General features: G+C 46.4%; 1 protein-coding gene across 2 annotated transcripts; it reads left to right on the top strand.

Annotated features, from left to right (window-relative positions):
• Positions 1–511: 511 nt before the first annotated feature.
• On the top strand, positions 512–26,419 carry hipk3a (homeodomain interacting protein kinase 3a). Of its 2 annotated transcripts, none has more exons than XM_084453152.1 (16): positions 512–1,151; positions 1,404–1,585; positions 6,655–6,778; positions 9,793–9,912; positions 10,032–10,118; positions 10,313–10,497; positions 11,428–11,590; positions 11,950–12,073; positions 12,257–12,369; positions 12,676–12,791; positions 13,028–13,192; positions 18,668–19,018; positions 19,268–19,420; positions 19,715–19,944; positions 22,294–22,424; positions 22,657–26,419. In XM_084453152.1, exons 1-16 carry the CDS (start codon positions 582–584, stop codon positions 23,146–23,148), a joined length of 3,306 nt encoding a protein of 1,101 aa, XP_084309278.1. In that variant the 5' UTR covers positions 512–581; the 3' UTR covers positions 23,149–26,419. The 2 variants fall into 2 exon arrangements, with proteins under 2 accessions (XP_084309278.1, XP_084309277.1); XM_084453151.1 differs by having other exon boundaries at positions 18,665–19,018.
• Positions 26,420–26,494: the final 75 nt, after the last annotated feature.

The raw sequence follows: 26,494 nt of genomic DNA, 5'->3' as shown, positions 1-26,494 counted from the left end.
CCTCAGATATGGACACACAAGTTATGGTCCACCCACCACACATTTATCAACCCCAAACAAGTGCCTTTAGCAACGTGAACGAGCCCAGCAACTTAGACTGCACGGCTGCTGTCAGGCTCTGCTATCACCAGCGGACCTATGTGATTGGAGTAATTCTCGGTATTGCAAAGCCCACCAGCATTGCCCCCACACTCAGACCACCAGCTGCATCCACTTCCTGTAGAACCCTTGCTGGGCAGGAAGACGAAGCATCATCATCATCATCCTCCCAGGCTGCTGCCGAGCTGAGAGAGTTCCACAGTGCGCTTCGAGAAGAGGCTGCTGAGAACCAGGGCAGAGGCCCCCCGAGTGGAGGCCAGGGCCCAGAGGAGAGACAGCTGCTGGGGGAGAGCAGTGGAGCGACAGGTACCCTGAGAGGACCGAAGGGCGAAGGAGGCGGAGGTGACTGTGGCCCGAGAGAGAAGGGTAGAGGCGGAGGGGGGGAGAGGGGTGGAGGTGTAGACTCGTCAGACAGACCCTTATTGCCATGTGGGCCGAAACGTGAGAGCGATCGCCCGGGGAACAGTGGGAGGAGGAGAGCCATGCAGATAACGGAGGACGCTTCCATGCTACCTTCCGCCATGTTGCAAACCAATGCTGGGAACACAAACACGGTTGGGGGAGGAGGACCTCCCAAACAGAGCGGAGCCTTGCTGGGAACTGGAGCCGGGGCCGGGGCTGTGGCAGCGACCGGGACAGGCACCGGGACCGGCGCCCGGACAGGGACGGGAGACGGAGACTACCAGCTGGTGCAGCACGAGGTGCTGTGCTCCATGAAAAACAGCTACGAGGTCCTGGAGTTCCTGGGCCGGGGAACCTTCGGCCAGGTGGTGAAGTGCTGGAAGAGAGGCACCAGCGAGGTGGTGGCGGTGAAGATCCTGAAGAACCACCCGTCGTACGCCCGGCAGGGCCAGATCGAGGTGGGCATCCTGGCCCGTCTGAGCGGGGAGAACGCAGACGAGCATCACCTGGTCCGGGCCCTGGAGTGCTTCCAGCACCGCAGCCACACCTGCCTGGTGTTCGAGATGCTGGAGCAGAACCTCTACGACTTCCTGAAGCAGAACAAGTTCAGCCCTCTGCCCCTCAGGGTGATCCGGCCCATCCTGCAGCAGGTAGGCCACAGCAAAGCCTATAGTCGCTGTTCTGTTTACACCAAATCTAGACTGTAGTAGGCGATAATGGCCTCTAGTGTTTATTTGTGTGTGCCGTGCCCCTCATCCTGCTGTCCAATCCCCACATACTTCCCCGTACCTCTTTCCTGTGACTATTGTAAAAAAAAAAAAAAAAAAAAGTAGTTGCAGTGAAATCCTCCCTGTGGCTGTTTCCCCTGACGGAGTTTTAACTGGTGTGACCGTGTCCCACAGGTGGCCACTGCCCTGCGGAAGCTGAAGAGCCTAGGTCTGATCCACGCAGACCTGAAGCCTGAGAACATCATGCTGGTGGATCCCGTACGGCAGCCTTACAGGGTCAAAGTTATAGACTTCGGCTCGGCCAGCCATGTGTCTAAAGCCGTGTGCTCCACCTACCTGCAGTCACGATACTACAGGTGTGTTCAAAAAGAATTCCAATTTTTGTGTGTTTTCCGAACAATTGACTAATAGCCGCTATGTGTTTGTGTGGCCACCCACCACACACACACACAGGCAGGCCAGCATTTCCCTGATAAGTATCTGAGTGTGTGTTTGTTTCAGTTGTTAGTGTTTACAGTGAATCATTATTTAGCCTAATTAGTCTTATTTGTATCGTGTGGTTCACCAGTCTCCAGTAATTTAGAATCCACTGCAACCAAATATAGAGCATTGTTCGCTCAGTATTTCCTAATTAGATGTGCATCTACAGTAGGCCTGACTGAGCTTTATGTATTTAGGCCATTATAGCATTATGTTATGTGAACAAAGGGCTCTGTAATAACCTGCAGGTTTTCACTGAGAACCTTGGCATGCAAAGGTTTTCACTGTCAGTCTCAGGTTTTCAGTCTCACCCTTGCTCTGTCCCTCCCATCTCTTTCTCTCTCTCTCTCTCTCTCTCTCTATGGCCCTCCCTTTTTTCTCTCCCTCCCTCTCTCTTCCTCTCTGTTCTTCCCCCTCTCTCGCTCTGTTAACCATCAGACAGACCCACCCAAACAGGGTTGCATAAGCCTCTGACGGAACAGAGATGTTTATATGAAGAAGAATGTCTTTAACAGTCTCGCGTGTTTCTGAGCTCACGGCGGACGGAAAGTTCTCCCGAAGCATATGGGGCCTCTACCACGGGCCAGCCCACAGCCAGCCCGATCCTTTAGCAGCACTGCTACCTTATACGCCTCCGCTTTGACAAGTATGTGAAATGTTGAACCAGGGTTGCATAACATGCAGCCGGGGCCCTGCTCATGCCAGTGTTGTGAAGCGTTGCCTCCCAGCAACCTTCCTGGCCTCCAGATCTCTCCCAGGCCTCAGGCGCCTCTCATAGTCAAGATAGTGAACAGTGCTGTATATGAGCTCTGACTCCTATAGCCATGAGATCAGTTACACTGGAGGAACAATGTTGTGCCTCAATGCACTTTTAGACTGTGCTATAGGCATTCAAACACATGGTAGAACAGGAAGTACTCTTATACACGCACTATGCCACTTTGCACATAGTAATATTATGCTTTTTTATGATTCCCTGTGCTGGTTTTAGGAATGTATTGTATGTTGTTGTGTTGTGCTAGCTTGTGTTGATTGTTGAGCCAGTCTAAGATGATTTTCTGTCACGACAGACAAAGTTTTCTGAATCTGGTAGGCCTAGGCCTGACGTGTACAACAACCCACTAACTGCATCCAGGGATATTTTTAGAGATCTGCATGCTGGGGTTTGGAGTTTGCATGCTGGGGTTTGGAGTTTGCATGCTGGGGTTTGGAGTTTGCATGCTGGGGTTTGGAGTTGTCACGTTTGGTCAGCTGCTGCTGTTTTTTTTCTCCTCAGAAACCCGTGATTGAGGGGGTCCTCACCTAGATGAGATGCTAAAGGGGATTCTAGGGCTGCTTCTGATCACCTAGATAACAGTAGAAAAAGTTGATTTGCCATCACTTGTCTCTCTCAGCATGGTCAAAAAATAGTGCTTCTCTTCTGCAAACTGTATACAAATAATGCCACACACACACACACACACACTTGTCTCTCTCAGCATGGTCAAAAATAGTTCTTCTCTTCTGCAAGTATACAAATAATGCCACACACACACACACGTGCGCGCAGTACACACAAGTACATTGTGTGCAGTCTGAGCACAGCTGCTCACCTGTCAGCGTGGTTGGCATATCGGCCGTGTATGTCACATGTTGTGGGCTGTGTAGTGTTATGTAAAGGCCTGGTTAGTCAGTCCCAGAGCACAGTGTGTTACTGTGACCCAGCAGTGTGTTACTGTGACCCAGCAGTGTGTGTGTTTGCTCTCTGGGTTATCATGAGAGACGATAAAGAAGAACTCATCAGCACCACTGGAACTAGCAGCTCAAATGGGCTGTTTCATAAGAGGCTCACTGTGAGGCCGAACTGGCCTCTTGTTCTTGCTGTGACTGTGAGGATATCTAGCTCTCTGTTTTACAGTCTCTCCTGGTGTGTGGAGATATAAGCTCTCTCTTTTACAGTCTGTCTTGTCTCTCTTGGTGTGAGGAGATATAGCTGTACCGTTTGTCTTGTCTCTCCTCATCTCATACGTTGTTTTCTATTCTTTTGTTCCTGTATTGGTTGTATTTTTCCCCAAATATTTGCCTTCTTCCATGTAGGTTACATGCTATGTAATCCCTTTTTTTTTTTTTTTAAGAGACCCAGGTCTCAAAAGCTGCTTCCCCTGGCTAAAAAAAGAATGAATAAATATCTCATGTGTAGAACCCTTGGGAACAAGCCCACGAGTATGAGACAACAGTTAAGTGGCCTAAATCTAGCTGCGTGAGTACGTGTGAAAAGCCAGACCCAGTCCTCTGTAGTGAATCCATCCCAGTGTGCTGCCTGGCTCCTGGAGCAGGATTTGTTTTGACACATAACAACTAGGATTAGTTTACTCTTTGTTCGATCAAAACGCATCTCATCCTTGATGCATATTTACATTGTGGTGAGTCAGCACCAAAAATGAACTATTATTGATTGACTCAGTGTGAGGGGTGTTCTCATTCATGCACAATCAGAAAAGGTTGTTATAATGGTGTGTGTGTATGTATGCGTGTGTGTGCATGTGTGCGGGCTCACCTGTGTGTTTGTGTGGTGGGGGGTATATTGCATGAGCCTACTAGCTGGTTAACAATGCCTTGGCTTGACTCATAGGCTGTGATCTACTTGAGGCTGTCACTGAAGGCTTGTTTCTGGTTAGGGCTTAAGTTTCAAAGTGTTGCTGCTCAGGTATGAGCTTCATAGCACAAATAAGAGACTAAAAATAAGTATTTATCCAACTCAGCGTGTAACACTTGTAGCTTTGGTGTGTTCTTCGGTGTCCTGTCACGCCCCAGTGAAAATGAGCAGTGTGCTCTGTGAATAATTTAACCTTCAGTTTAGGTGTGTGTGTGTGTGTGTGTGCGTGCGTGCGCGTGTGCGCATGTTGATGTTACCTGAAGGGGAGGGGTGCTGGCGTTGGGTTGCCAAATATCATGCTGCCACGCAACCATTTGAAACACTGCCTCTGTAAGTGGACAGGAGTCTTTCATGCATTACTACACTGCTAATGTAATCAGGAAGTACATATTTTCGCTTTCTATTTCCATTTTGTTGTGTCCATTTAGTGTCCATTTAGTAGATTTGCTATGTTGAGTTGACCTCTTAGGTTAGGTTGGCCCTCTTCTGTTGTGATGTCCGTTGCCATGGAACTGTGTCAGACACATGCTGCTGTTTGTCAATGAGTGTTGGGTCAATTTTCCTGGACAACGATCCATCGGACATGGCATGGGTCTTTCTGCCTAGGCCTGATCTGGGAGTGGAACCCTATCCTACTGCATGTTACTGTATACTGACAGTGACAGGTAGCAGGTAGCAGCGTGCTGCTCATCCTCGCGTCGGCCTGGCCCAGTGAACAAGGTATCCTGTAGTAGTGGCAATCGGTAGTGATCTCACGATTCGTTTCTTGAGGTCATGATTTGAATTTCAAATCGATTATTTTCTATTCGATTTCAGATTATGATAGAATTTGGCATTTCCACCATTTGACTCCAGTAACCCATTAAATGTAGCTTCCATTAATGGTAGGAAAACACTGAAACGCATCCCAAGTGAAAAATGAAGGGATATTGTGAAAACGGGATAAAATCCAAAAAATAAATTCATGGGGGAAAAACATAAAACTAAAAAAATAATGGGGGATTTTTTTATGTGTGTAAAATGTGTGAATCGATCGATAATTGTCAAGAATAGAATTGCGATTCTCATATAAATCTATTTTTTTCACCACCTCTAGTATCCTGGGTGGTAGGTAAGGATATCAGCTACCTGTGTAGTGTGATCTAGCATTGCGTTACTAGCCTGACTCCCTCATCTACCATGCTACCTGTGACGGTAGCCTAGCCTACTTCTGCATTGTGTAAGGTCATCGCCATGAATAAGAGATGCTCATTACTCAAATGCCGCTGTAGGCATTCATTCATGGCCACCTGTGAAACAACACTTTCGGTCTGAGGCCCGAATGCTAAGTGACCGTAGCGGAGGTGACCTCAGCATCATCACAGTATCTTGATTGCAATCTAAATCTATGTTGAATGCTAGGTAACTATGCAACCCTGCGGTGGAGCTTTATGTAATATGGAAACACGTCACCCCACCCAGTTTTGCATGTAGTACAAGGTGTAATTCTTCTCAGGCTGTTTAAGAAAATGATTATGTACCTTTATTTCCATGAGCTGGAAGTTTTTTTTACAAGACACACGCACAATCTCTCTGTGTCTCAGACACACAGCTAATAGCTCTATACTCTATACCAGAACATCAGAGCCAGGGCTGGAAAGGCCAGAAAGACTATATTCATTAAACATTATATAACATAACAGGCTGGTTAGTCAGTCCCATTTAAGAGTGATGAAGCCCAGGTCCCTCAGACCTCTGTGTGTGTGTGTGTGTGTGTGTGTGTGTGTGTGTGTGTGTGTGTGTGTGTGTGTGTGTGTGTGTGTGTGTGTGTGTGTGTGTGTGTGTGTGTGTGTGTGTGTGTGTGTGTGTGTGTGTGTGTCTGAGTGTGTGTGTGTGTGTGTGTGTGCACTTGCTTTATGCTGTTCAAATAAGCAGGCTCTTGTGTCTGCCTGCCTGCACAGGACGAAAACCTCCATAGCTTTCTGTTGCCGGCAACATGGCAGCATAACTCCCAAATTGAGAATGTTGTGTGTATCCATTTGATGTGATGTTGCTCTCTATAACTCCTTCCCTCCCTCTCTCCCTCTTCAGGGCTCCTGGGCCTCATATGGGGGCTGTAGTAACTTAGCCCTCTCCCTCCATCTTTGGTTTCTCTCACTGTCTTTCTCTCTCCCTCTCTGTTCAGGGCCCCAGAGATCATTGTAGCCTGCTTTTGTCAGTCCGTATACGTGTGGTTGTTGCACTGTTAAAGTATTGACTCCTCTCTCTCTCTCTCTGTCTCTGTCTCTGTCTCTGTCTCTGTCTCTGTCTCTCTCTCTGTCTCTCTCTCAGGGCTCCAGAGATCATCCTGGGCCTGCCGTTCTGTGAGGCCATAGACATGTGGTCTCTGGGCTGTGTGATTGCTGAGCTCTTCCTGGGCTGGCCCCTCTACCCGGGGTCCCTGGAGTATGACCAGGTAAGACGAGCAGGCTGGGGCCTGGGTCTGAGGGTGGGGCTGAACCAGGGTTTGGGTCTGTGCCTGGGGCCTTATGGGCCTAGACATGGGCCCGGCTCTGTAGTGCTTATTTGGGTGGGTTGTGGTTCAATTGTGTGGGTTTGAATCTCTGCAGGGACATTGTAGAACGTTAGGTCTGTGGCTATGTAAACTATTCTTGTTGCATTGGATGTCATGGTGTGTATGATATGGCAGTTCTCAGACCAGTTACACTACATACTGTGTGTACAAACAGTTTGTTTATAAATGGAAGGATATGTGAAGCCTCGGCTCTCCACTCTCCTCAGTTTGCTTTGCTCTTGTTGACCCTGCTTGTTGTTGTTCCTAAGCAATGAAACATAGATAATACTAAATGTCTAATCTGGACTCGGCTGAAACAGGAAATTGGCCCGGTCAAGTTTAATTATTTCTCACAGGATCATAACTACAGGATTTGTACTCGAGTCCCACGGGATTATAGCGGACCATGGGAACCATCCCGGTCTGCCCAGAAACAGCCCTCGGTTCCTTACTCACAGCCCTCGGTTCCTTACTCACAGCCCTCGGTTCCTTACTCACAGCCCTCGGTTCCTTACTCACTCCTGACTCTTACTGTGTACATCTGGAAGAACTGGGCAGGATACGTTCCATATCAATCAATCAAACCTGTATTTAACCAGAAAATAAAAAAACCGAGGTATAGTCTGTTGGATGAAGAAATTGGACTTCCAGCTAACACCATCTAGCTCATACCTATGGGCGTAGGTGTCTAGGGAGTTGTGTTGGGACTTTGTGAAAATATTTACCACAGATGAGATTTTTTTTTTTTACTTGACGTTCACTGGGGGTTAGGCTCCGGACAAAGCCTGTGCTGAGTGGCGTGGTATTTTGGGGAGCGGTTGTCATTTATTTTGGCGCGGTGGTCGTTTGGAGGGTGACCAGGCGGTAGCCTACCGGGAGCTTTGCTGAGCGAGAGCCCCTGACCGCTGCACGCTGCCAGCGCTGGGTACAGTTCCCCTCCGCGCAGCAAAATGTATTTATAAACCAAAGCCTGATGCTAGACTCTCTCTCTTTCACACACTCTCTCTCTCTCTCTCTCTCTCTTTCACACACACATGTACTCGCACTCGCTCAGTCCCACTCCCTCCCTCTGTCTCTCCCGTACAACTCTGCTCCCCTCAGCCTGCACCATCAGCATGTTCTCAGTCCAGTGCTCTCTGTGTGTTTGTGCACCGTTGTGGCAACGCGCCTGGCTCTCTATAACACCCACATCATCATGTTATAAACAGCCAGGCGCACTGGCCGGGGGCAGAGAGAGAGAGAGAGAGAGACCGCAAGACAGCAGAGGCTGTGGAGAGCGGGGGAGAGAGACAGACAGACAGAGAGGGAGATGGAGAGAGAGTGTGAGAAAGAGGGGGTAGAAAGAGAGAGAAGATGGAGAGAGACAGAACTCAGTCTTGTATTCTCGAACCCCCGCTCCCCCCGACTAGATTCGGCAGCAAACATGTTGGAGTGAAGCCTGATCTTAAACAGCAACTGTCTGCAAGTGTTCATAATCACTCAGAAAGCAGGGCGCAGAAGAGGTAGCGGTTTCTATTGTTTCGTAGTTGTTGTTGACCACGTCACGCTCCGTCCCCATGCGCAGTTCAGTGAGGTCAGTGCATAGTCCGCCTTTGTATGTTTAGCTCGGCTTATAAGAGGCTGACAAGAAGCTGTTGTTGTCCGTGCTCAAGTGTCTTTGTGCTGTTGGAGATGGTCGGGAGGGCTGGAATACCTCCGTGACTGGCAGGGCGTCCCAGGGGCGCGGTCAGGCCAGGAGGCAGCCAGGCTTCACACCTCAGAGTCAGTCACCCAAGGTTCAGCACACAGAGGGTCCACCCTGCCCTGGCTGTCTGCGCCTCCGCTAGGCCCAGCCGGGGAGAGGGAGGGTGCTCCCCTCGGGGCTGCGCTCCCCTCGGGGCTGCGCTCCCCTCGGGGCTGGGCTCCCCTCGGGGCTGCGCTCCCCTCGGGGCTGCGCTCCCCTCGGGGCTGGGCTCCCCTCGGGGCTGCGCTCCCCTCGGGGCTGCCGCCCTCTGGAGGACTCTTTCAGGGTTCCATGGTCATGACCTTCCTGGAAAAGTTGAAATTAGAAAAACATTTCCAGGCCTGGAAATGGTTTGGAATTAACGACGTTAATGAATGTTTTGGTTTTGAATATACCTTATTTCTGGCTAATTGTTTAAAATATGTTGATAGAAATCCCAAAACATATCTAATGTTAATGTGCAATACTGTACGTTTCTTGTATTGCTAATTTATGCGCTGCGTAACCGTTGGAACCAGTATAACCGGATACACATTGGCAAATGCTGACATTCATTCACTTCAGCACGATTAGTGAGAATAAAAGAATATGGGTGCCATAATGAGGCTCTTACTCCAGTCTGCCCTAGGATGGGTGGTGTAGCAAAAATGTGGCACGGGATTGGGAATGGACTTCTACTGTATGTGTACACAAAGGCATTCCGTTCCATATTCCATGCTACATTTTTTCTACACTGCCCGTCTTGGGGCATAGCACACTGGAGTAAGAGCCTCATCATTGCACCATATGATCAATATATAGGCCTTACCTATTTTAAACTACTTAAATAAAATAATGGAAATGGAGTAAAATATTATGTGAAGGTTATTGACATTTTTTGAAAATGAATTGGTAAAACGTGTGGGAACCCTGTGTTGTGTAGTTGCAAGTGACCGGTACGTTCAATAAAGACGCTGGAACGGAATGACTGCCTACTTCTTCCTTCTACTACGAACATAACACCCTGTTGGTCACTGTGTCTGGTCACTGAGGATTTAACACCGAACTTTTAGACTCAACTGTCTGTAAAGTCAGATACAAATCAGTGCTAAAAGACTTTTTCAGCTTCCAATGGCCTATAGGAAATCATTCCTAGATGGCTCAATCCAATAAAGGTCCAGTGAAAATGATGTGGTTCTCTCCGTGTGTCCAGATCCGCTACATCTCCCAGACCCAGGGTCAGCCTGGGGAACAGCTGCTCAACGTGGGGACCAAGACCTCCAACTTCTTCTGTAAGGAGTCAGACTCTCCCTACGCTGCCTGGAGACTCAAGGTACATACACACATGCGCACACACACACGCACATAGACACACACATGCACACACACATGCAGACACGCGCACACACACACACACACACACATTGTAATATCCTGCATTTCTCCACTCAGACAACAGCGGAGCATGAGAAAGAGACCGGGCTGAAATCCAAAGAGGCCAGAAAGTACATTTTCAGCTGTCTGGACGACATAGCACACGTGAGTAAAGCATGCAGTGTGTGTCTTGTAAAGTAAGTCTCCTACCAGGAACAGCTGAGATACTGGAAACATTCTCTTCTTATTATAGTTTCAGCCCATTTCACGTGCCCATTTCACAAAAAATCCAGATCTGCATGTTAGGAATATGACTTGGCCCTATTCTCCTCATGTAAATCTGTCCTCTCTCTCTCCAGGTGAACCTGCTGTTGAACATGGATGGCTGTGACCTGCAGGCCGAGAAGGCAGACAGGAGGGAGTTTGTGAGCCTGCTGAAGACCATGCTGCTGGTGGACGCAGAGCAGAGGATCTGCCCCTCCGACGCCCTCAACCACCCCTTCACCACCATGCAGCACCTGCTGGACTACCCCCACAGCAACCAGTATGTCCTCTGTCACTACACGCACTAGGGATGTAACTGATACCTCGGTACCAAGTCGATGCCAAAATTCTAAAAATTAGTTCTTGGATAGAGGAGACACAAACCAACACAAACGATTTGTCTCAGAATGGGCTTGTATGCGGCTGCTTATCTGGTAACCATTTCCAATTCGATTTTATGAATATATTGTACCACTATAAACTAGAGGGCTGATAGTAGCCTACCAAAATCAATCCAAAACTCAAAATGGCTTCAAAAATGTTTTTGGTGCTACTAGCTTAGCTAAACCTCCTAACGTTAGCTAGCTAGCTTGTTCTATAGCCAGTTGGTTTCTTAGGTGCCAACATTCTTTGCCAGGTTTGCAATAAACATTTTTGTATGCATCCCTTTGTACCGTTCATGGTAGCTAATGTTAGTTAACCGTATCTGTCACACAAGCTGCAGGCCAAACTGCTATTTGCTAGCCAGCCAGGTTGTTTTGCCAGCTCATTCAGCTAGATGGAACAAGCCAGCCAACACAAAACATATGCAAATACATAAGATTATGATAGTCTTGACTCAAGCCTTGAAGAAACATTTTAGCCTATCAGGTCTGCTTATTTTGCACAATGCCTCTATATCCTGCTGTTTTCTTCCAGTCACTGAGCTAGGCTACCTGATAATTGAGTTCGCATAATCCTACAGTATCAGAAAGAAGATTCGTTTTTTAATAAAGTAGGCTGTATGTTGAAATAGGCTACATGGGATTTGTATTTATTTTTTTGGGGTATCGAATTGGGTATCAAGAATTGTGGAATTTCACTGGTACTGGTATTGACTACATTTTTGGTATTGTGGCATCCTTAACACACATGCACACACACACAAACACACACACAAATGCAAACAAAAACTCTTCCTTATTCCTCTCTCCTTCCTCTTTCTCTGTAGTGTCCAGTCGTGTTTCCACATCATGGACACGTGTCAGTCACGGCCCAACACGTATGACACCCTGAACCGTAACAAGGCAGCGTTCTCCAGGCCACCCGTCCCCGCCTCCTCCTCCACTGGCCTGCCCATGGCCTTCAACAAGATGGCCCCAGTCCACTCACAGGTCAGCGCCCGGCTCCAGGACTCATGGGAAGCAGTTGATTTTGATGACTTGTATCAATGTTCTCTGGAAGAACAATCTATCTATAGACCATTTTTATATTGTATGTATTCTGATATTCATATTGTTTTCATTTTAGGATACATAATATTCCTATTGCGTTCTTATTGCCATTTCACAGCTGTCATCTTTGAAGTAATATCACCCCCTACTGGAAACTTTCTTTTTGCTACTGCATTAGATACCAGCATCAATGGTGTTATGATGACAAGTACAGTTCTGCGGCTTCTTCTTCTCTCAGTGTTTTGAATAAAGAGAGGACAGGATTCATCCTCCATATTCCATCTCATTCTCTGAACCAGGCCATGACACAGTCAGCTCCCTCAGTGATGCACCCTGGGATACCGCTGCAGACAGCAAATGCCCAGTTTGGCTGCAATGACTCCTTCCAGCCTGCCCTCATCCTCTGTCCCCAAACCCTGCAAGGTAACAAGCTGCTCTTGCAAAATCACAGCAAATCAGTCTGTTCAAACATCTATTCTGTGTTCGCTTGATAATCTTCATCCTGATGATTAACCTCAGTTTTCCAAAGGAGAACACACGGCTGCTGGGTTACTCCATAAAAGAACGTCGTTCTCAAACCCAGTGTTGTGTTCCTGTGTTTTGTAGGGAACCCCAACCAACCTGCAGGGTATTCCGTTAGGATTGAGAACACCATCCCACTAGTGACCCAGGCCCCGCCCATCCAGCCCCTGCAGATAAGACCTGGGGTCATTGCACAGGTGAGAACCCTGCTAGAGCTCTGATTGGTTGAACTGGTGGGACACCTGCTAGAGCTCTGATAGGCTGGGCTTGTCTTCCTCAGGTGAGAGACCAGGTAGGCCCTGACAGAGGACGATAGAGATGAGACCTGTAGCCATGAAATCCCCCCCTTGTTTTTTTAATTGAACACACAAAAGTTGAATGTACTGATGTTGAATGTACCAACGTTGAATGAATGTACTGATGTTGAATGTACCAATGTTGAATGAATGTACTGATGTTGAATGTACCAATGTTGAATGAATGTACTGATGTTGCCTCCACAGCAGCCATGGTCCAACAGGGGTCAGCAGATTCTGGTCCCCGCCTGGCAGCAGGTGGCGCCTCCCAGCTCCCTGGTCTCAGATACTGTGGCTGGCCCACAGAGACTCAGCGATTGGGGGTGAGTTAGCAGCTTGTATAGCATAGTCTGCCTGGATGGAACTCCCTACCAATAGTAGTAGAACTTGGACTGGAAAGCTCTGATAATATATCATGTTTAATATGGATGTTTTTTTAATGTAGATTAGATCACCAGTAAAGGGCTGGTGACTTTGACTTTGGCTTTGACTAGGGCTCAGTAAAAGATGTAAATAGGCCGTGGAACTTGAACCACGACATTGTCTCTGGGTCCTACAGGAAAGTGAGGCCACACAGCAACCATTACAGCTCTGTGATGCAGCAGCCTCTCCTGACCAACCAGATGACAGCCATGTCTGCCCCCCAGCCAATCAACATCGGCATAGCTCATGTGGTGTGGCCACAGCCCTCTGCCAACAAGAGGAACAGAGCCAGTCAAAACAGGTCAGTCTGACGCTCTCCAATCACCTGTTCAGCGCTCGGCTCAGTTTCAGGAAGTCATTTGAAATTCAAAACCAGATGCAACAGTAAACGTGTTGTCACCCATCCATGATGCATGTTCCTTTGTGTTAATGAAGGAGTGGACACGTGATCTTTTCTTCATGAATTTGAAGATATTAAATATTAAGTGTTAATTTTACATGCATAGTATTTAACTGCTGGAGCTCTAAACTCTGGAAGTATAAGGGCCCCTAAGCTCTTTCTTTCAATTCCCCACAAGTCACTCTCTCTCCCTGCAGAGATGCAATGTGCAGCAGTCAGTCTTTTCTTTGCCACAGTTGGACTCCTTATATGACCTCGCCATACATCTCTATCCACATGATCAAACTACCAAAAGAAGAGTCATTTTATCCATGTTGTGAAATATAACTACTATAACTCGAACCTCGAGAACAAGCACCAAAGGAGCTACTAAACACCTCAACCTGAACTCGAAAGTAGACAAGCCCCTGAGTAGAATGAATTATACTTTTACTGAGATACTTGCTGTTCCTGCACTTCTGACACGGGTTAAAATGAATTCCCTATTTACTAGCCAATGACTGGTAGGAAAATAACCTCTGACTGGTCATTTTTCCAGTTGGCTAGTAAGCCAAAAAGTTAGTTTTGAACCCTGCTAGTACAATTAATGTTTCACTATTAAATGCACACTACTATTTTATTGAGAATTTCATATGAGACAAATATGACATTAAATAATAATGGTAAAAAGCAGTGTATTATTTTTGGCTGGTAAAAAATCTGGCTGGCTGGTAAATCTTTTCAGCCAAAAAGTTAGCTTTAACCCTTCTGAAACCGTTTGCCGCTAAATTTAAGGATTTGGTGTAATATGATGCATATGTAACTTCTGACAGTTGAGTTGCATTCGCCCTGCTTCTTGCTTGCAGTGTTAATTTTGTTGACGAGAACTATGACGAAAACTATTCGTCAACGACATTTTTTGGGTTATCGTCACGAGACGATAACTAAATAAAAATGAATGTATGATGACAAAAACTATGACTATATCTATTCACATTTTCGTCAACAAATAAAAACTAGACTTAAATGGTTATGGAGGGACGTATGGGAAAAGTTAAAATCAGAATGTCGAGGTTCGGGATGTGCGCAGTTGGATCATGGATGTATTAATAGAACGAGTTGGATGCAACGTACAGGTAGCCTGTGTGTATAGCCTACATTTGAATAGTACCGTTGCTACACCGGCCGGCGGGTGAAAAGTTTTACAAACTTAAAGCGACATTTGGAGAACAGTCATCCCGAAATTTCCGAAAAGGTAAGCACCCCCCCACCCCTGGCTAACGTTACTGTATTAGCTAAACCCAAGCTGGTGTGTTTCTGAAATACTTCAAATACAATACAAGCTAAAAGAAACCAATGTTTCACGTAGGTTTGTGGCAGGGGAGAACGGAAGTGTCTGATCATTGCAACGCTAACGTTAGTGGCTAGCTAATGTTAGGCACAGGTTAGCTAACGTTACACTGTGTAGCAACAAGTGGGGCTATGCTTGTGGCGGTATCTAGCGTTAGCTAGTCTGGGTAAGCTAGCTAAGCAACTACTGCTGCTGTCTAATGTTATACTGTAGCTAGATGGATAAGATACGAACAGTTAGCTACCTGGCGCCGCCATAGCCCCTCTCCTCTGGTGTGACGTTAGCTAGCCTGTGCCTGATGTTAGCTAGCCTGACTAGCCAACTAGTGCTGACATGATAATGTTATAGCTTGCTATATCAGGCACAAACACAGTTAGCATCAGACTGGGGGAGAGGAATGCTTCATTATGAAACTGTCTGACAGAAACAGCCACGCTTCTGTCAGTCTGCCCCAGGGCAGCTGTGGCTACAGATGTAGCTTACCACCACCGGTATGACTGTCTGAATGAATACTGGACTCTGTAAAGCGCTCTGGGTTTCATGAAGGGCGCTATATAAATCCAACTTGATTGACTGATTGATTGAACTAAGCCTGTTAAATTTGAGTTGTCTAAATCTATGGTAGATTTTGTCGACTAAAATCGTAATGATATTTAGTCAACTAAAACTAGACTAAAACTAAAACAAGTCAGATGACTAAAATATGACTAAAACTAAATGGCATTTTAGTCAAAAGACTATGACTAAAACAAAATCATAATTTGCTGTCAAAATTAACACTGCTTGCTTGGAGAGACACGTGTTCTGTCTGGAGGGCAGTGTTCATAGTGCAGTCCAGAGAACCCCCAGGAGCTTTGCAGAGCCAGGAGAGTCGGAGACTTAGTACTTCAGAAGCACGAGCCTCTCAGCTCATGACTAAATTAATGTCAGTTGTGGAAGTAGAGAGCGATACATCTTCTGATCAAACCCCACAGACTCCCCACTTAAGAGCATGACTAACTTGACTAAAACATATATGACCTAGCTATACTCTAGGGGTGCCCAGATCTATCGACCAGCAATTGGAATCGGCAGATATTCAGTAAAAATATGAGATCGGGGAATTCTGATATTGCGTTCTAGTCACCGATCACGGCAACCGATCAATGACGGCAAGTCATTGTGAAATGTGCGTTAACCCAAACAACGTGAGCCAATTCATTGTTGCATGCGCATCAACCTAAAACATGTGCTGTGGAACTACTACAATGTGTGTGAGACAGATGTAACATATGCCATCTGCAATGTATGCCAGGACAATAGACTACCTCAGGGGAAGCAAGGTCAAGTTTCATCAGAATGCGCACACAGTCTCTCCCACACACTCCCCCTCTCTCTCGTCTGTCCCCAGCGTGCGTGTGTGTGTGTGTGTGTGTGTGTGTGTGTGTGTGTGTGTGTGTGTGTGTGTGTGTGTGTGTGTTCGTTCTTTCGTATGCAAGCTGAGGCAGGACACATTTGCAAACATTGCAAGCGGTCTGAAAGGTAGGCTAGTTTGCGGTGAACAAAAATAGATGGCGGTCGGGGGGAAATGTGATCCCAGATGGGGATTTCAATTCACTTGCAACTAACGTTAAGTTGCAGTACGCAATGTAGGCCTAGCTTAGGTTCGTTCACTGGAACGAAGCTGGAATGAAACTCACTTCTCTGACTCATGGTAGAATGTGGTCCTCACTACTCCGGTTATCTATACATGCGACTTACAGTAGAATGCACCTGATATTATTGAAATTATTAAATCAGCTTCGTAGTGGTCAACTCAAAAGAAACCATTTTGCAGTATCAACACATTTATTTTTTTGCCTATAGGCCACAGCCTACAACATTTTCAAAGGTAGCCTACAATTCATTGGACAATTTTTTTTGCACAATAGGCCTATTTTGATTTATTTTCATTTGCACTGTTTATATGCGTCACAAACCTTGCCCTTGAATTGTAGGCTACCTTTTGAGCGAATACATGGTCTTTATGGCCCGAAGTAAATTGGGGGGAACACCATAGGCCTTAAGGACTTTCATCATGACGCCTCTGTGTATTGAGTCACATGCCTTTTTGAAATCAATAAAACACAGCACCGCTGTCATGTTGTTGTTCTTCACCTCCTCGATGATCCTCCTTAGGGCCAAGATCCCCTCTCAAAGCCATTCTGGTTCTCTCTCCAGTGTGGGTAGATGGCGCTCCGCAGCCTGTTAAGTATCATGCGGTTGGACATCTTTGCAGTGATACAGGTCAGGCTGATGCCGCGGTAGTTGTCTGGTTTTAAGAGATCCCCGGCTTTAGGCCCTGGGATGATGTTGGAGAGAGACCATATATCAGGCTTAGTATTTTTCATTAGGACAAGGCTGCAGATGTCCAAGGTGATGTCATCAAGGTCACAGTTCTTAAAGACCTCTGGGGGAATGCAGTCTGGCCCAGAACTCTTTCCCTGCTTCAGAGTGGATTTCACCCTAGTGAGCTCCGCAGCTATAAAGGGGCCATCGTCAATATTGAGATTTTCGAGGAGCGCAGGTATCTCCTCTGCTTCCTCCACTGTCGGGTGGATGCAACAAATCGTTGCGCTTCAGAATAAAACACACCACGCACATCTGTCTTTCCTATCTTCTCACTGCGGCATCGAGATTTTAGGGGATTATTACTTTGTTAAATTTTGCTATTAATTCCCGGTCTGCACACATGCCAAACTGTGGGGGGCGATCCAGACGGATCAATAGGATCACTATTTAAATGGAAACTGTGCTGCTATACTAGCTGGTATAACAAAACAAAAAAACGATCGGTATCAGCAGTGTATCGGCAGATATGGCTCTCTCTGACGGTCTTAGTGGGCTGAGTTACCTCCGAGCGTCTTCCCGATCGCGGCCCACTCTGATCGTCATAGAGGCAGGGGGCTAGATGCCGTCCCCCCTTCTGGCTCTCTGGGCCAAGCGGCCCAGAGGGGGGGAACACCTAGATTGCCTCCCTCTCGCTAACGCGCTTTCCACATCGGTGGAAGGCAGGGGGCCCCCCGAACAGAGCACACCGCCAAAATTCATATGCTATGTATTTATAGTTGCATGCTAATAATGGGTCAATTTTGACAAAAGTGATCTCGACTGAATGACTCTCACTAAAGATAATTGTACCCACAATACACTTCACCCTGTTACCAACCTATGAGAATCCTAACATTTGGAACAAGCACCAAAAGAACTACAAAACACCTGAAGTGCTCTGAACTGAAAAAAAGTAGACCAGCAGTAGAAGACTATACTTTTTGGACACCAAATATAGTTTTTTATGTACAAAGCAAAATGCACTTGGCAATGGGAAATGAATTGTGTAATCTTAGTTCAAAAAATGAATGGAGGTGGTGAATGGCTGTTCGGGCAGTGTTTGGGCGGCTTGTGATTCACAGAGGTAAAAATGACTGGAGGCGAATGGATGGCTTTATTTGGGTCACAGCCAGTGGGGGGCAAAGCGATGCACTCCGGGCTCTCCCCCCACACACTCCAGTCCAAACCCTGTGTCTCTATAGCACCTCCACACAGGGAGCTGGCTTCATTTTAAGTATTGTTTTCATTCGTGGATCCGGTCTGTGATTCCGATCTGTTCCAAAATGTAAGGGGTTCTAAGGTGGCCCATGATACACCCCTCCACCAAGTTTCATTAAAAACGGTTTGGTAGTTTTTGCGTAATCCTGCTAACAGACAAACGCACGGACACACGCACCCCACCGAAAACATTACCTCTCACCCTGTGCTGTCGCTGAGGCGGCACTAACTCACAGGGGCCAATCTAATGTCCCCCCTTGATTTTGAGTGGGGGAGAACTAAGAATTGGCATGCGAGAGCTTCCACTACTGTATGTTGTACACACTAGTCCTTGTTCCTCCCTTATACTGTATGTGAAGAGTGGTTCACTAAAGCGCTCACTTTGGTGAGATATAGGAAGTGGAGAGACTGGTTTAGTGTAATATGAATGACACAAGGGTTTTACTGATTGAAGTTGTTCCTGTTTCTCTCCCCAGTAGGAGTGTAAACTCCACCCACCATAACGACGTCCACATCTCCATGTGCCGGACACCCAAGATGGCCGACAGGCTTGGACAGCCAGCAGGAGGAGAGCCACCTCGCAGGGAGGCGCAGGAGGTGGCGTTGGCGGTAGAGGAAATCAAGCAGGAAAGAAAGCACAGGAAGGATGCTGAAGATGCGAGCTGTTGTAAGACGGGGCCGGACTCTGGCGCGCAGCTGGACGTTTCCCACCACCGGCAGCGAGACAGCATCGTCATCGGCGACATGCCGAGCCCCGCCCCCAGCGTGATCAGCATCAGTAGCGACACGGACGGGGAGGAGGAGTCAGACCACAGCTGCCCACTCAGGGAGTGAGTAACCGTCGATGAGGACACACTTAGTACTTCACACTCCATTTATGCTATGATAGATAGAATCTACTTAATGGGCTACTCCATTTATGCTACGATAGCTAGCATAATTAGCATAAAATAAGTGTTATCCTACACACAGCGCTCTTCATCTCTATAACCTGACAAACAATTTGCATGCATCTAACATGGATCACCGCTTAGCACTGTCCGTACTACAACGAGCGTCCTATGTCCCCTGGCCGGCAGGTGTAAAGGCAGCCCAGACTGTGAGGCGTGTAAGGGGGGTGTGGACATGGAGAGAGTGTGTTCTCTGAGCAGTCCTGACAGCACCCTCAGCACCAGCTCCTCTGCCTCCGCCTCGCTCCACTCCAGCCCCGAGCTCCGCAAGAGACCCAACAGGTACACTTCAACACAGGAGCGTGTTCTAGGATAGGAGGGTCGACCGCCATATTGTTGTAGTTTCCCTACAATAATGAGTCTGGTAATAAAGTATAAGTGTCATAGGATGTTTGGAAGTGGTGGATAGCACACGTTGTAGAATTCCAACTCACTTCAGTCAGCTTACCCACCAAGGACCACATTTGGCGTGTGGCAGCTGATCATTTCCAACCCTGATGGGGAAAATGAATCTTGACAAGCTGCTGCTGTGAGGATGTCTGGTGCTGATCGCTCCCATCTCGTCTGTTTCTCCAGCATGTCGGAGGACGACGGTCACGAGAGCGGCTGTGACACCGTCGACGAGGGCTCCCCCACTTCAGACTCCCCCCACAGCCCCTACCTGGACCCCCGTTACCTAGGCAACCACAATCACCCATCCCTGGCGACCATGACGCGGCTGGCCCCTGCCACGCAGCCCGGGAGACCCCGGGTCAGGACCATGGTGGTGCCGCCCATGAGGGTACAAAACAACAACTCCAGAACAGGTCGGTACCGGTACTCCCGATACAAAATGGTGGAACTGTTTATACACCTTGGAAACATGAATACGATGTATTTCCCAATCATGGTAGCTCCCAGACCATTAATTGCCAAGTTGTGTGCTCCATAAACTATTACAAACTAATTAATGGTTTGATGACCTTCACTTTAAACCTGATACTGTAATATGCTGCTTCGCTTGGAGCTGAAGTAGTCCTCAGCATGAAATTTGTTTTGGGTACTCCAGCAATTTTCTGGTATTCGCTAACACAGTGACATAATGTTTCCCCTTGCAGCTGTGCCTTTATGATGAATGTAGATCATCTCTTCTGACTGAGAGCTGTAACGTGATCTCCTGACCACCCCCGTGGGTCTCCATGATGAGATCAGCCATGTGCATGGCTGGCAGGCTCTACAGTCTGTAGTCTAGTCTGTCACCTGCTGATGATGTCTGCTCCGCAGGTCATGTGGGCGTGGCACGGGATTTCCGCTCCCTGTTTGGTCAGAGAGGCTATCACAGGTGATCATGGGTAATGCTGCGTTCATGTGCTCTCCTGAATACCCCCGGGAAATGTTCGGAATCATCAGAATTCCGAGTGTAGAGTTTTCATTTTGAGCTTCCCAGCGGGACCTCTGAGTGGGAAATCCCCAGTTCCTGGATTTAGGAGAGCACATGAAGACAGCATACAGTAACACACTGGGCAGCTTGTCTCTCTCTGCTGGTCCCCAGTGAACTGAGTGAACTCTCGTCTGGTTTGACTTCCTGTCCTCTCCTGCTGACCATGTTCTAAAACCATTCACCCTCGTTCAGCTCTGAGCGGTTTGTTTTCATGTGTTGTCTGGTTTTCAAACTTTATTGATCCCAACAAGGGCAGTTCATTTGCAGCTTGCCCAGTCCATACACACAACTTCAAAACTCACAGGTAAGGTAGTTACATGTCAGACAACAGATCAAGATACATAGATCAATATAATGAAACAACGAGCAGCAGTAAATAAAATAAAACAATTTGTCTACATAAATAACAGTTTAAAAGAATGTAACAGTCATTTGTGCTAGTTTTGTCAACTTTTTCATCTGAACCATTGTATATGATCATAAATAACCTTAAAACAGGGCTAAACATGATTTTTCCCTTTACTACTCCTTTAAACAATACAATTTACTGTAGGCTATTCTTGTCCTTCACAGACAACCCATTAAACCAGAAAATAAAAGATAAAGTTAGAAGACTTTCAATGAAAGATTGATAAAAATGACAATAGTATCACAGACAAAAAAAGAGTTAAGCTTACGCATTAAGTGCATTCTTTGTCATCCATGCTTGACAACTGTCGACAATTTGAACGTCCTCGCCAAATCAGGTCATTCGTTTTTGATACTGATGAATTAGTTATTGATTTCAGGCAGAATAGTAACAAACCAAAAGCCAGCATTATACATGGGGAGGACTTCACATTTTTGACCCATACAGGTATAAGTATAAGTAGGAACAGATAGATAGATACCGGTAGACAGGTTTGAGAAATGGCCTGTATATTAGTTGAGTTGTACCAACTCTATTGTTGAAGCATAAAGGCTATGGTCTGTCTGTTCTCAGAATTATATTTCAGTGAGCCCAAGCATGTTCCTTAATATTCTGTATAAATCGAATCTTTTGTGCCCCAGTATAACCACCATATGCCACTGCCACTTCAGAGGGCCGTGCAAACTCTGGTATCATATGCTATGCTATATCCATGTGCCATCTGCCAATGCTAAGGCTTGTTGACCTGGTGCCAAATAGAGCATCTCTCTGGTGGCCAATGGGGATGATGACAGAGAGAGTGGACTGATGCCACTGACGGGGCCCTCAGAAGCACTAGCTACTCGCTAGGAGGGGACAAGCTCGGCTACATCAGCATTCTGCCAGCTATAAGCCTCTGTGAAAGTATTGGAGGCGTGTGGAGTAGCTAAGTGATATGGCTGTTGCCTCCATCTCACCTTTCTAATTGGTTGGCTGAGTGGACTTGCCACTGCCTCGGTGATGTCTGGTCCTCTCAGGTGAAGGGGTGAAGGGGTGTGGGCCAGATGAGGGTGGGTTAGGATTCAAGGGATCGCTTTCACCTGTGACCTTTATTTCCAGCATGGAGGTAATTTTCCTGTGTATCAACCAAAGAGTGAGTGAGTTTGTGTGTGTATATATATATATATATTATATATATATATATATACACACACACACGTGTGTGTGTGTGTGTGTTTATTTCAGCAAGCCATGCTCTCGACTCCAGTTCATCCTTCCCTGTTCTCCCTCAGAGTGCAGTTTCTCTTTGAGAGACCCACTTACCTCTCCTGCATCTCTCCCCCTCAGCCTCAGAATCCTCGTCCCAGTCGAAAGGGCGTTGCGGCCCCGGACGACCGAACCCCCCCTCCGGCCTCTTCCCTCTCCGCCAGCAGAAGATGAACGCGGCGTTCCAGCAGCAGCCTTTAGGTTTCGGCCAGGTCAGTCCCCCCGTCGAGGAGCCAGGACCAAACACACACAGTCACAGCATTCTCCTTTTCTCTCACCTCGCAGGGACTAGCATTCACACAAGGGCCACTGTTGTTGTTGCATATTATTTATTCTCTTAGTAGGTCTGTATTTGGTTAATGTTAACATTCTACCTCACCCTGTGTTGCTGTGTGGATGTGTGTGAGCCGCTCACCCAGGGTCCTGTCCTCTGCTCCCCTCCAGGTCCAGCATTACACCACCTGTCACAACAAGGAGTGGAACGGCAACTATGGCCCCCGCCGGCCGCACGCCTACATCCCTCCCACGGTGCACGGCCACGCCTTCACCCTGCCCCACACCAGCCCCACCCACAGCCACGCCTCCGGGCCCCCCCACCCCCAGGCACCGGGCCACACCCACGCCCTGCTGTCCTACCCCCCCTCGGGTCCCGCCGTGGCCCACCTCCTGGCTTCTCCAGCCTGCGGCTCGCGGACCCTCCTCCAGCCCGCCTACGGACTCTCCCACGCGGGTGGCTTGGTCCACCAGGTGACCCTGGGTATCAACGCCCACCACAGGCTGCTGCCCTCGCCCACCATCTCCCACCACCATCACCCGCACCCGCAAGGCCAGTTCAAGCCCCTCTTCCCCCCCCACTCCTACATCGCCTCGCCCGCCTACACCGGCTTCCCCCTCAGCCCCACCAAACTAAGCCACCACCAGTACTCCTACATCTGAGCCCAGAGGAGCTGCCTGAGGCCTGGCCTGGGGTCAGCTACGCCTGACTCAGGAGTAGCAGGATTACCAGGCCTACAGCCGGCTGTCGCTCTGCAGTCAGGCCGCGGCGCAGCACAGATGAGCTCTGTAGGACTGTTTACCAATCATGTGTCAGTGAATAGTGAGGAGCGATCGATCGGAAATCTGAAGCTTTAATAAGAAACAAACAAAAAAAAAAAACATAATGAAATGAGAATGAATCAACATGGATGATTTGAGGAATTCACTTTTGAATGTGTTTTGCACATTTGCTATATTTTGTCATGGTCGATCTTATGGCCCACCAATGAAGTGGGTTAGATTTGAGTGGGGGGTGGAGGTGATGTTTGGTCATCACTTTGTCTATATTGCCTTCTAGCGAGTGTGCTAGCCAGTCACGTTTATACTTGTTAAGCCATCCCAGTCTCCATCCCAGTTTGGTCTCTGATATAGTGTGGTCAGTGTGGTCTGATCTGAATGAAACAGTCGGTATTAGGAGAGTATTGAGAAGCTCAGACTTCTCTCTTTTCAGTATGTGTGCGATATCGTAACCTGTCCCCCCACATCTATGTGCGTGTGCAGCATTTAAACTGGCCCCACACCTTCTAGTGCCTTAAATATGGGGTTGTTGATGACATTAACTTCTGGAGTATAGAGAATAGAGATCTAGGCCTGTAAATGTTCTGGACTGCAGCACTTGGAACTTCAGAGTCAATCAGATAGTCACCCAACTCAAGTCATGTTTCTTATAGCTCATTGTATTTTTGAGTAGACTTCAGTAGACTTTAGTTTCATTATTATGGGAATGGCATGCTTTGCTTTGGCAACATGTTAATTTGGTTTTGTCTTTCCCAAATTAGCTTTGTGTACATATATGGAAGGTGAACTGATGAAATATTTGATAATCGATTTCTAGTCACTTCAAGTACTTAATTACTAACAGTATTGACACTGTTGATTAATACTGCAATACAATCTAGATTGACGCTGGTTTGCTGTGTTTCATTCTACGGTTTCTTTATTTAGATTGACTGGTGTCAGGCATGGCATGGACTATAAGCCTACAGATCTTCAGTGTGTTTCTGATCTCATATGTTCTCAGTGTTGGAACTCATCTATCAGCCTACCTGCAGTATCAGTACGCGGCTATGTAGTAGTGCTCGACAAGGTGTATTGGTGCAATTTCCTCAAACTTATTTCTTCATTCGTTATGATTTGTCCATGTCAACTGCTTATTGGATACATTCCGTCAGGGAGGAAGTGATGTATTTTCTGTTTGGTTTTAATTAGCCTACTAGAGTGTGTGAGTGTTACATTTTGTGTCTTTACTTTCAAACAAAATTGCTTTTTCTGCACCAAAGACTGTAGATCATTTCCTAAGCAAGGTGGTAGCTAATCCTTATTTCTCTATGGACCTCAGTATACTGTGGTCATAGGGACAGAATATATTAAGAGAAATATATTTTAAAATGGTTGAGGTTTATTTTTTAGCTTTTGCTGAGTTTTATCTGGAATGTATCATAGATAAGCTGCTATATACTGATTGCCACTTCAAATAGCTGTGAATTTAGGGGGTTAATCTAGTTCTTACTGCGCTTTCTTACTTCTATAGTTCTAGCCTAATTATCAGATTAATAGAAGTGGGTTTTATTTTAATGTAGACTATATTGAATGGCATTAGGATGACGTTAGTGCCTCGATATTGCTTTGATGTTTGAAGTGTGATTGTAACTACTGTATTGCAAGTAATGGAATTTGGTGTTCTTTTAAAAATGTATTTCCCTTTGTTCTGTTATTTTGGTGTGTGCATTTAATTTAGCTTCGGTATTTTATCTTGATTATAGGTTGGGCTCATCATTGCATACAGTAACTGATGTGTTGACATATGTTGATTTTAGTTCTATTATTAATGACTGTTCTGTCTACCTGTTGAAAAGATACAGCTCATTCAAATTATGTCATTGACAGAATTTAGCATTTGATTCAGAGCAGTTTGATCTACTGAGGCACCTCCATCTGGACCTCAGACATGCCTTCCCCTGACATGTCACTATAGTGACCCACCAGTCAGCTTTTGGCTGTACCATCAGGGCTGGTTTCCCAATCACAGATTAAGACTAGTCTTGGATTACGTCCCACTGTCAATGGAGGATGTGTCTTTTTGGGGAGCAGGACTAGGATTTTATCAGGGAAACCTACCCACAATATCACAACCTAGTGCCTTTTCATATGGGTGGTTCAGACATCAGTTGGTGTTCATCTAGATTCTGTCTCTTCCCCCCAACCGGACTAATCAGTTATCTTCAAGTCTGAATGACACCGCATTGCTTTTGTAGAGGATCACACACAAAGACAAAGTCAGGGAATATTTCTACACTCCTCAGACACTCCAGACAATTGTCCCCTCTCGAGCCTCTCACACAAATGCAAAGCTTTATGTACACTGATTGTATTTGTGGAAATTGAAATGTGTTGGGTTTGCAGATGTGACTATCTATCCCATTGCCTATATTTGATAGCTTCAAAGAGAATTAATTTCTGTATTTTTTGATAGACAACTAGGAGTTCATGTATGCAGCTACCTGTATCGCTATAGCAACATTTGTTTGGATGATGGATCATTTGTTGGTGTCTTGCTTTAACAACCCACATAGGCCTACACAAAGATTATGTCCAAAGTTACTCGCTTCTCATCGGTCTCTAGGCCTATACGGTATCTGTATCGTGTTGTTTTATTGTCTAATGTTTTTATGATTTTCATTTGTTTAATTCAGGGTCTGTGTGTGTCTGATATGCTCTACTGTATTAATCCTTCATCTTTACCACTTTGTTTGATTTTGCTTTGGATCTTGTTTGCGTAATTTCACCTGCTTAGTGAAAGTTATAGCTACCACACTTTACAGTTATTGGGTCATGTATGTAGAAGACACACATGTAGACTTGATTTCTAAATTTGACCTGTTACTGTTTTTATTATATGTAGTTTTTTGTGGCTTTATGGTTATGATTTTTATTTTATTTTTTGCTTTTGATTTTATGCTACACTAGTTTACCATGTAGCAACTGCACTGTGCAATATATACAATATGAGGACTGGGGTAAAAACAAAAAAAAGATTACTTTGGATGTAATGTCTCTTACAGTTTGCGGTCGTGTTTCGCTCTAGTTCTCAGTGATTTCAGTGTGACCAAGCCTTATGTACTTTGTCACAAAAAGCGGGTTTTTTCCTGGTGACTATATTGGTGAGTGTCAAATTGAGAATTGATGGTGTACTCTTGTCAAGATTCACTTTGAATTAAAAAAAACATATTGCTTCAGTCATCTGGTA

Source organism: Borostomias antarcticus, assembly GCF_949987555.1.
Source record: "Borostomias antarcticus genome assembly, chromosome: 18".
Lineage (NCBI taxonomy): Eukaryota > Metazoa > Chordata > Actinopteri > Stomiiformes > Stomiidae > Borostomias > Borostomias antarcticus.
The sequence above is the reverse complement of the archived record's forward strand: the minus strand, read 5'-3'. Positions and strand labels throughout refer to the sequence as shown.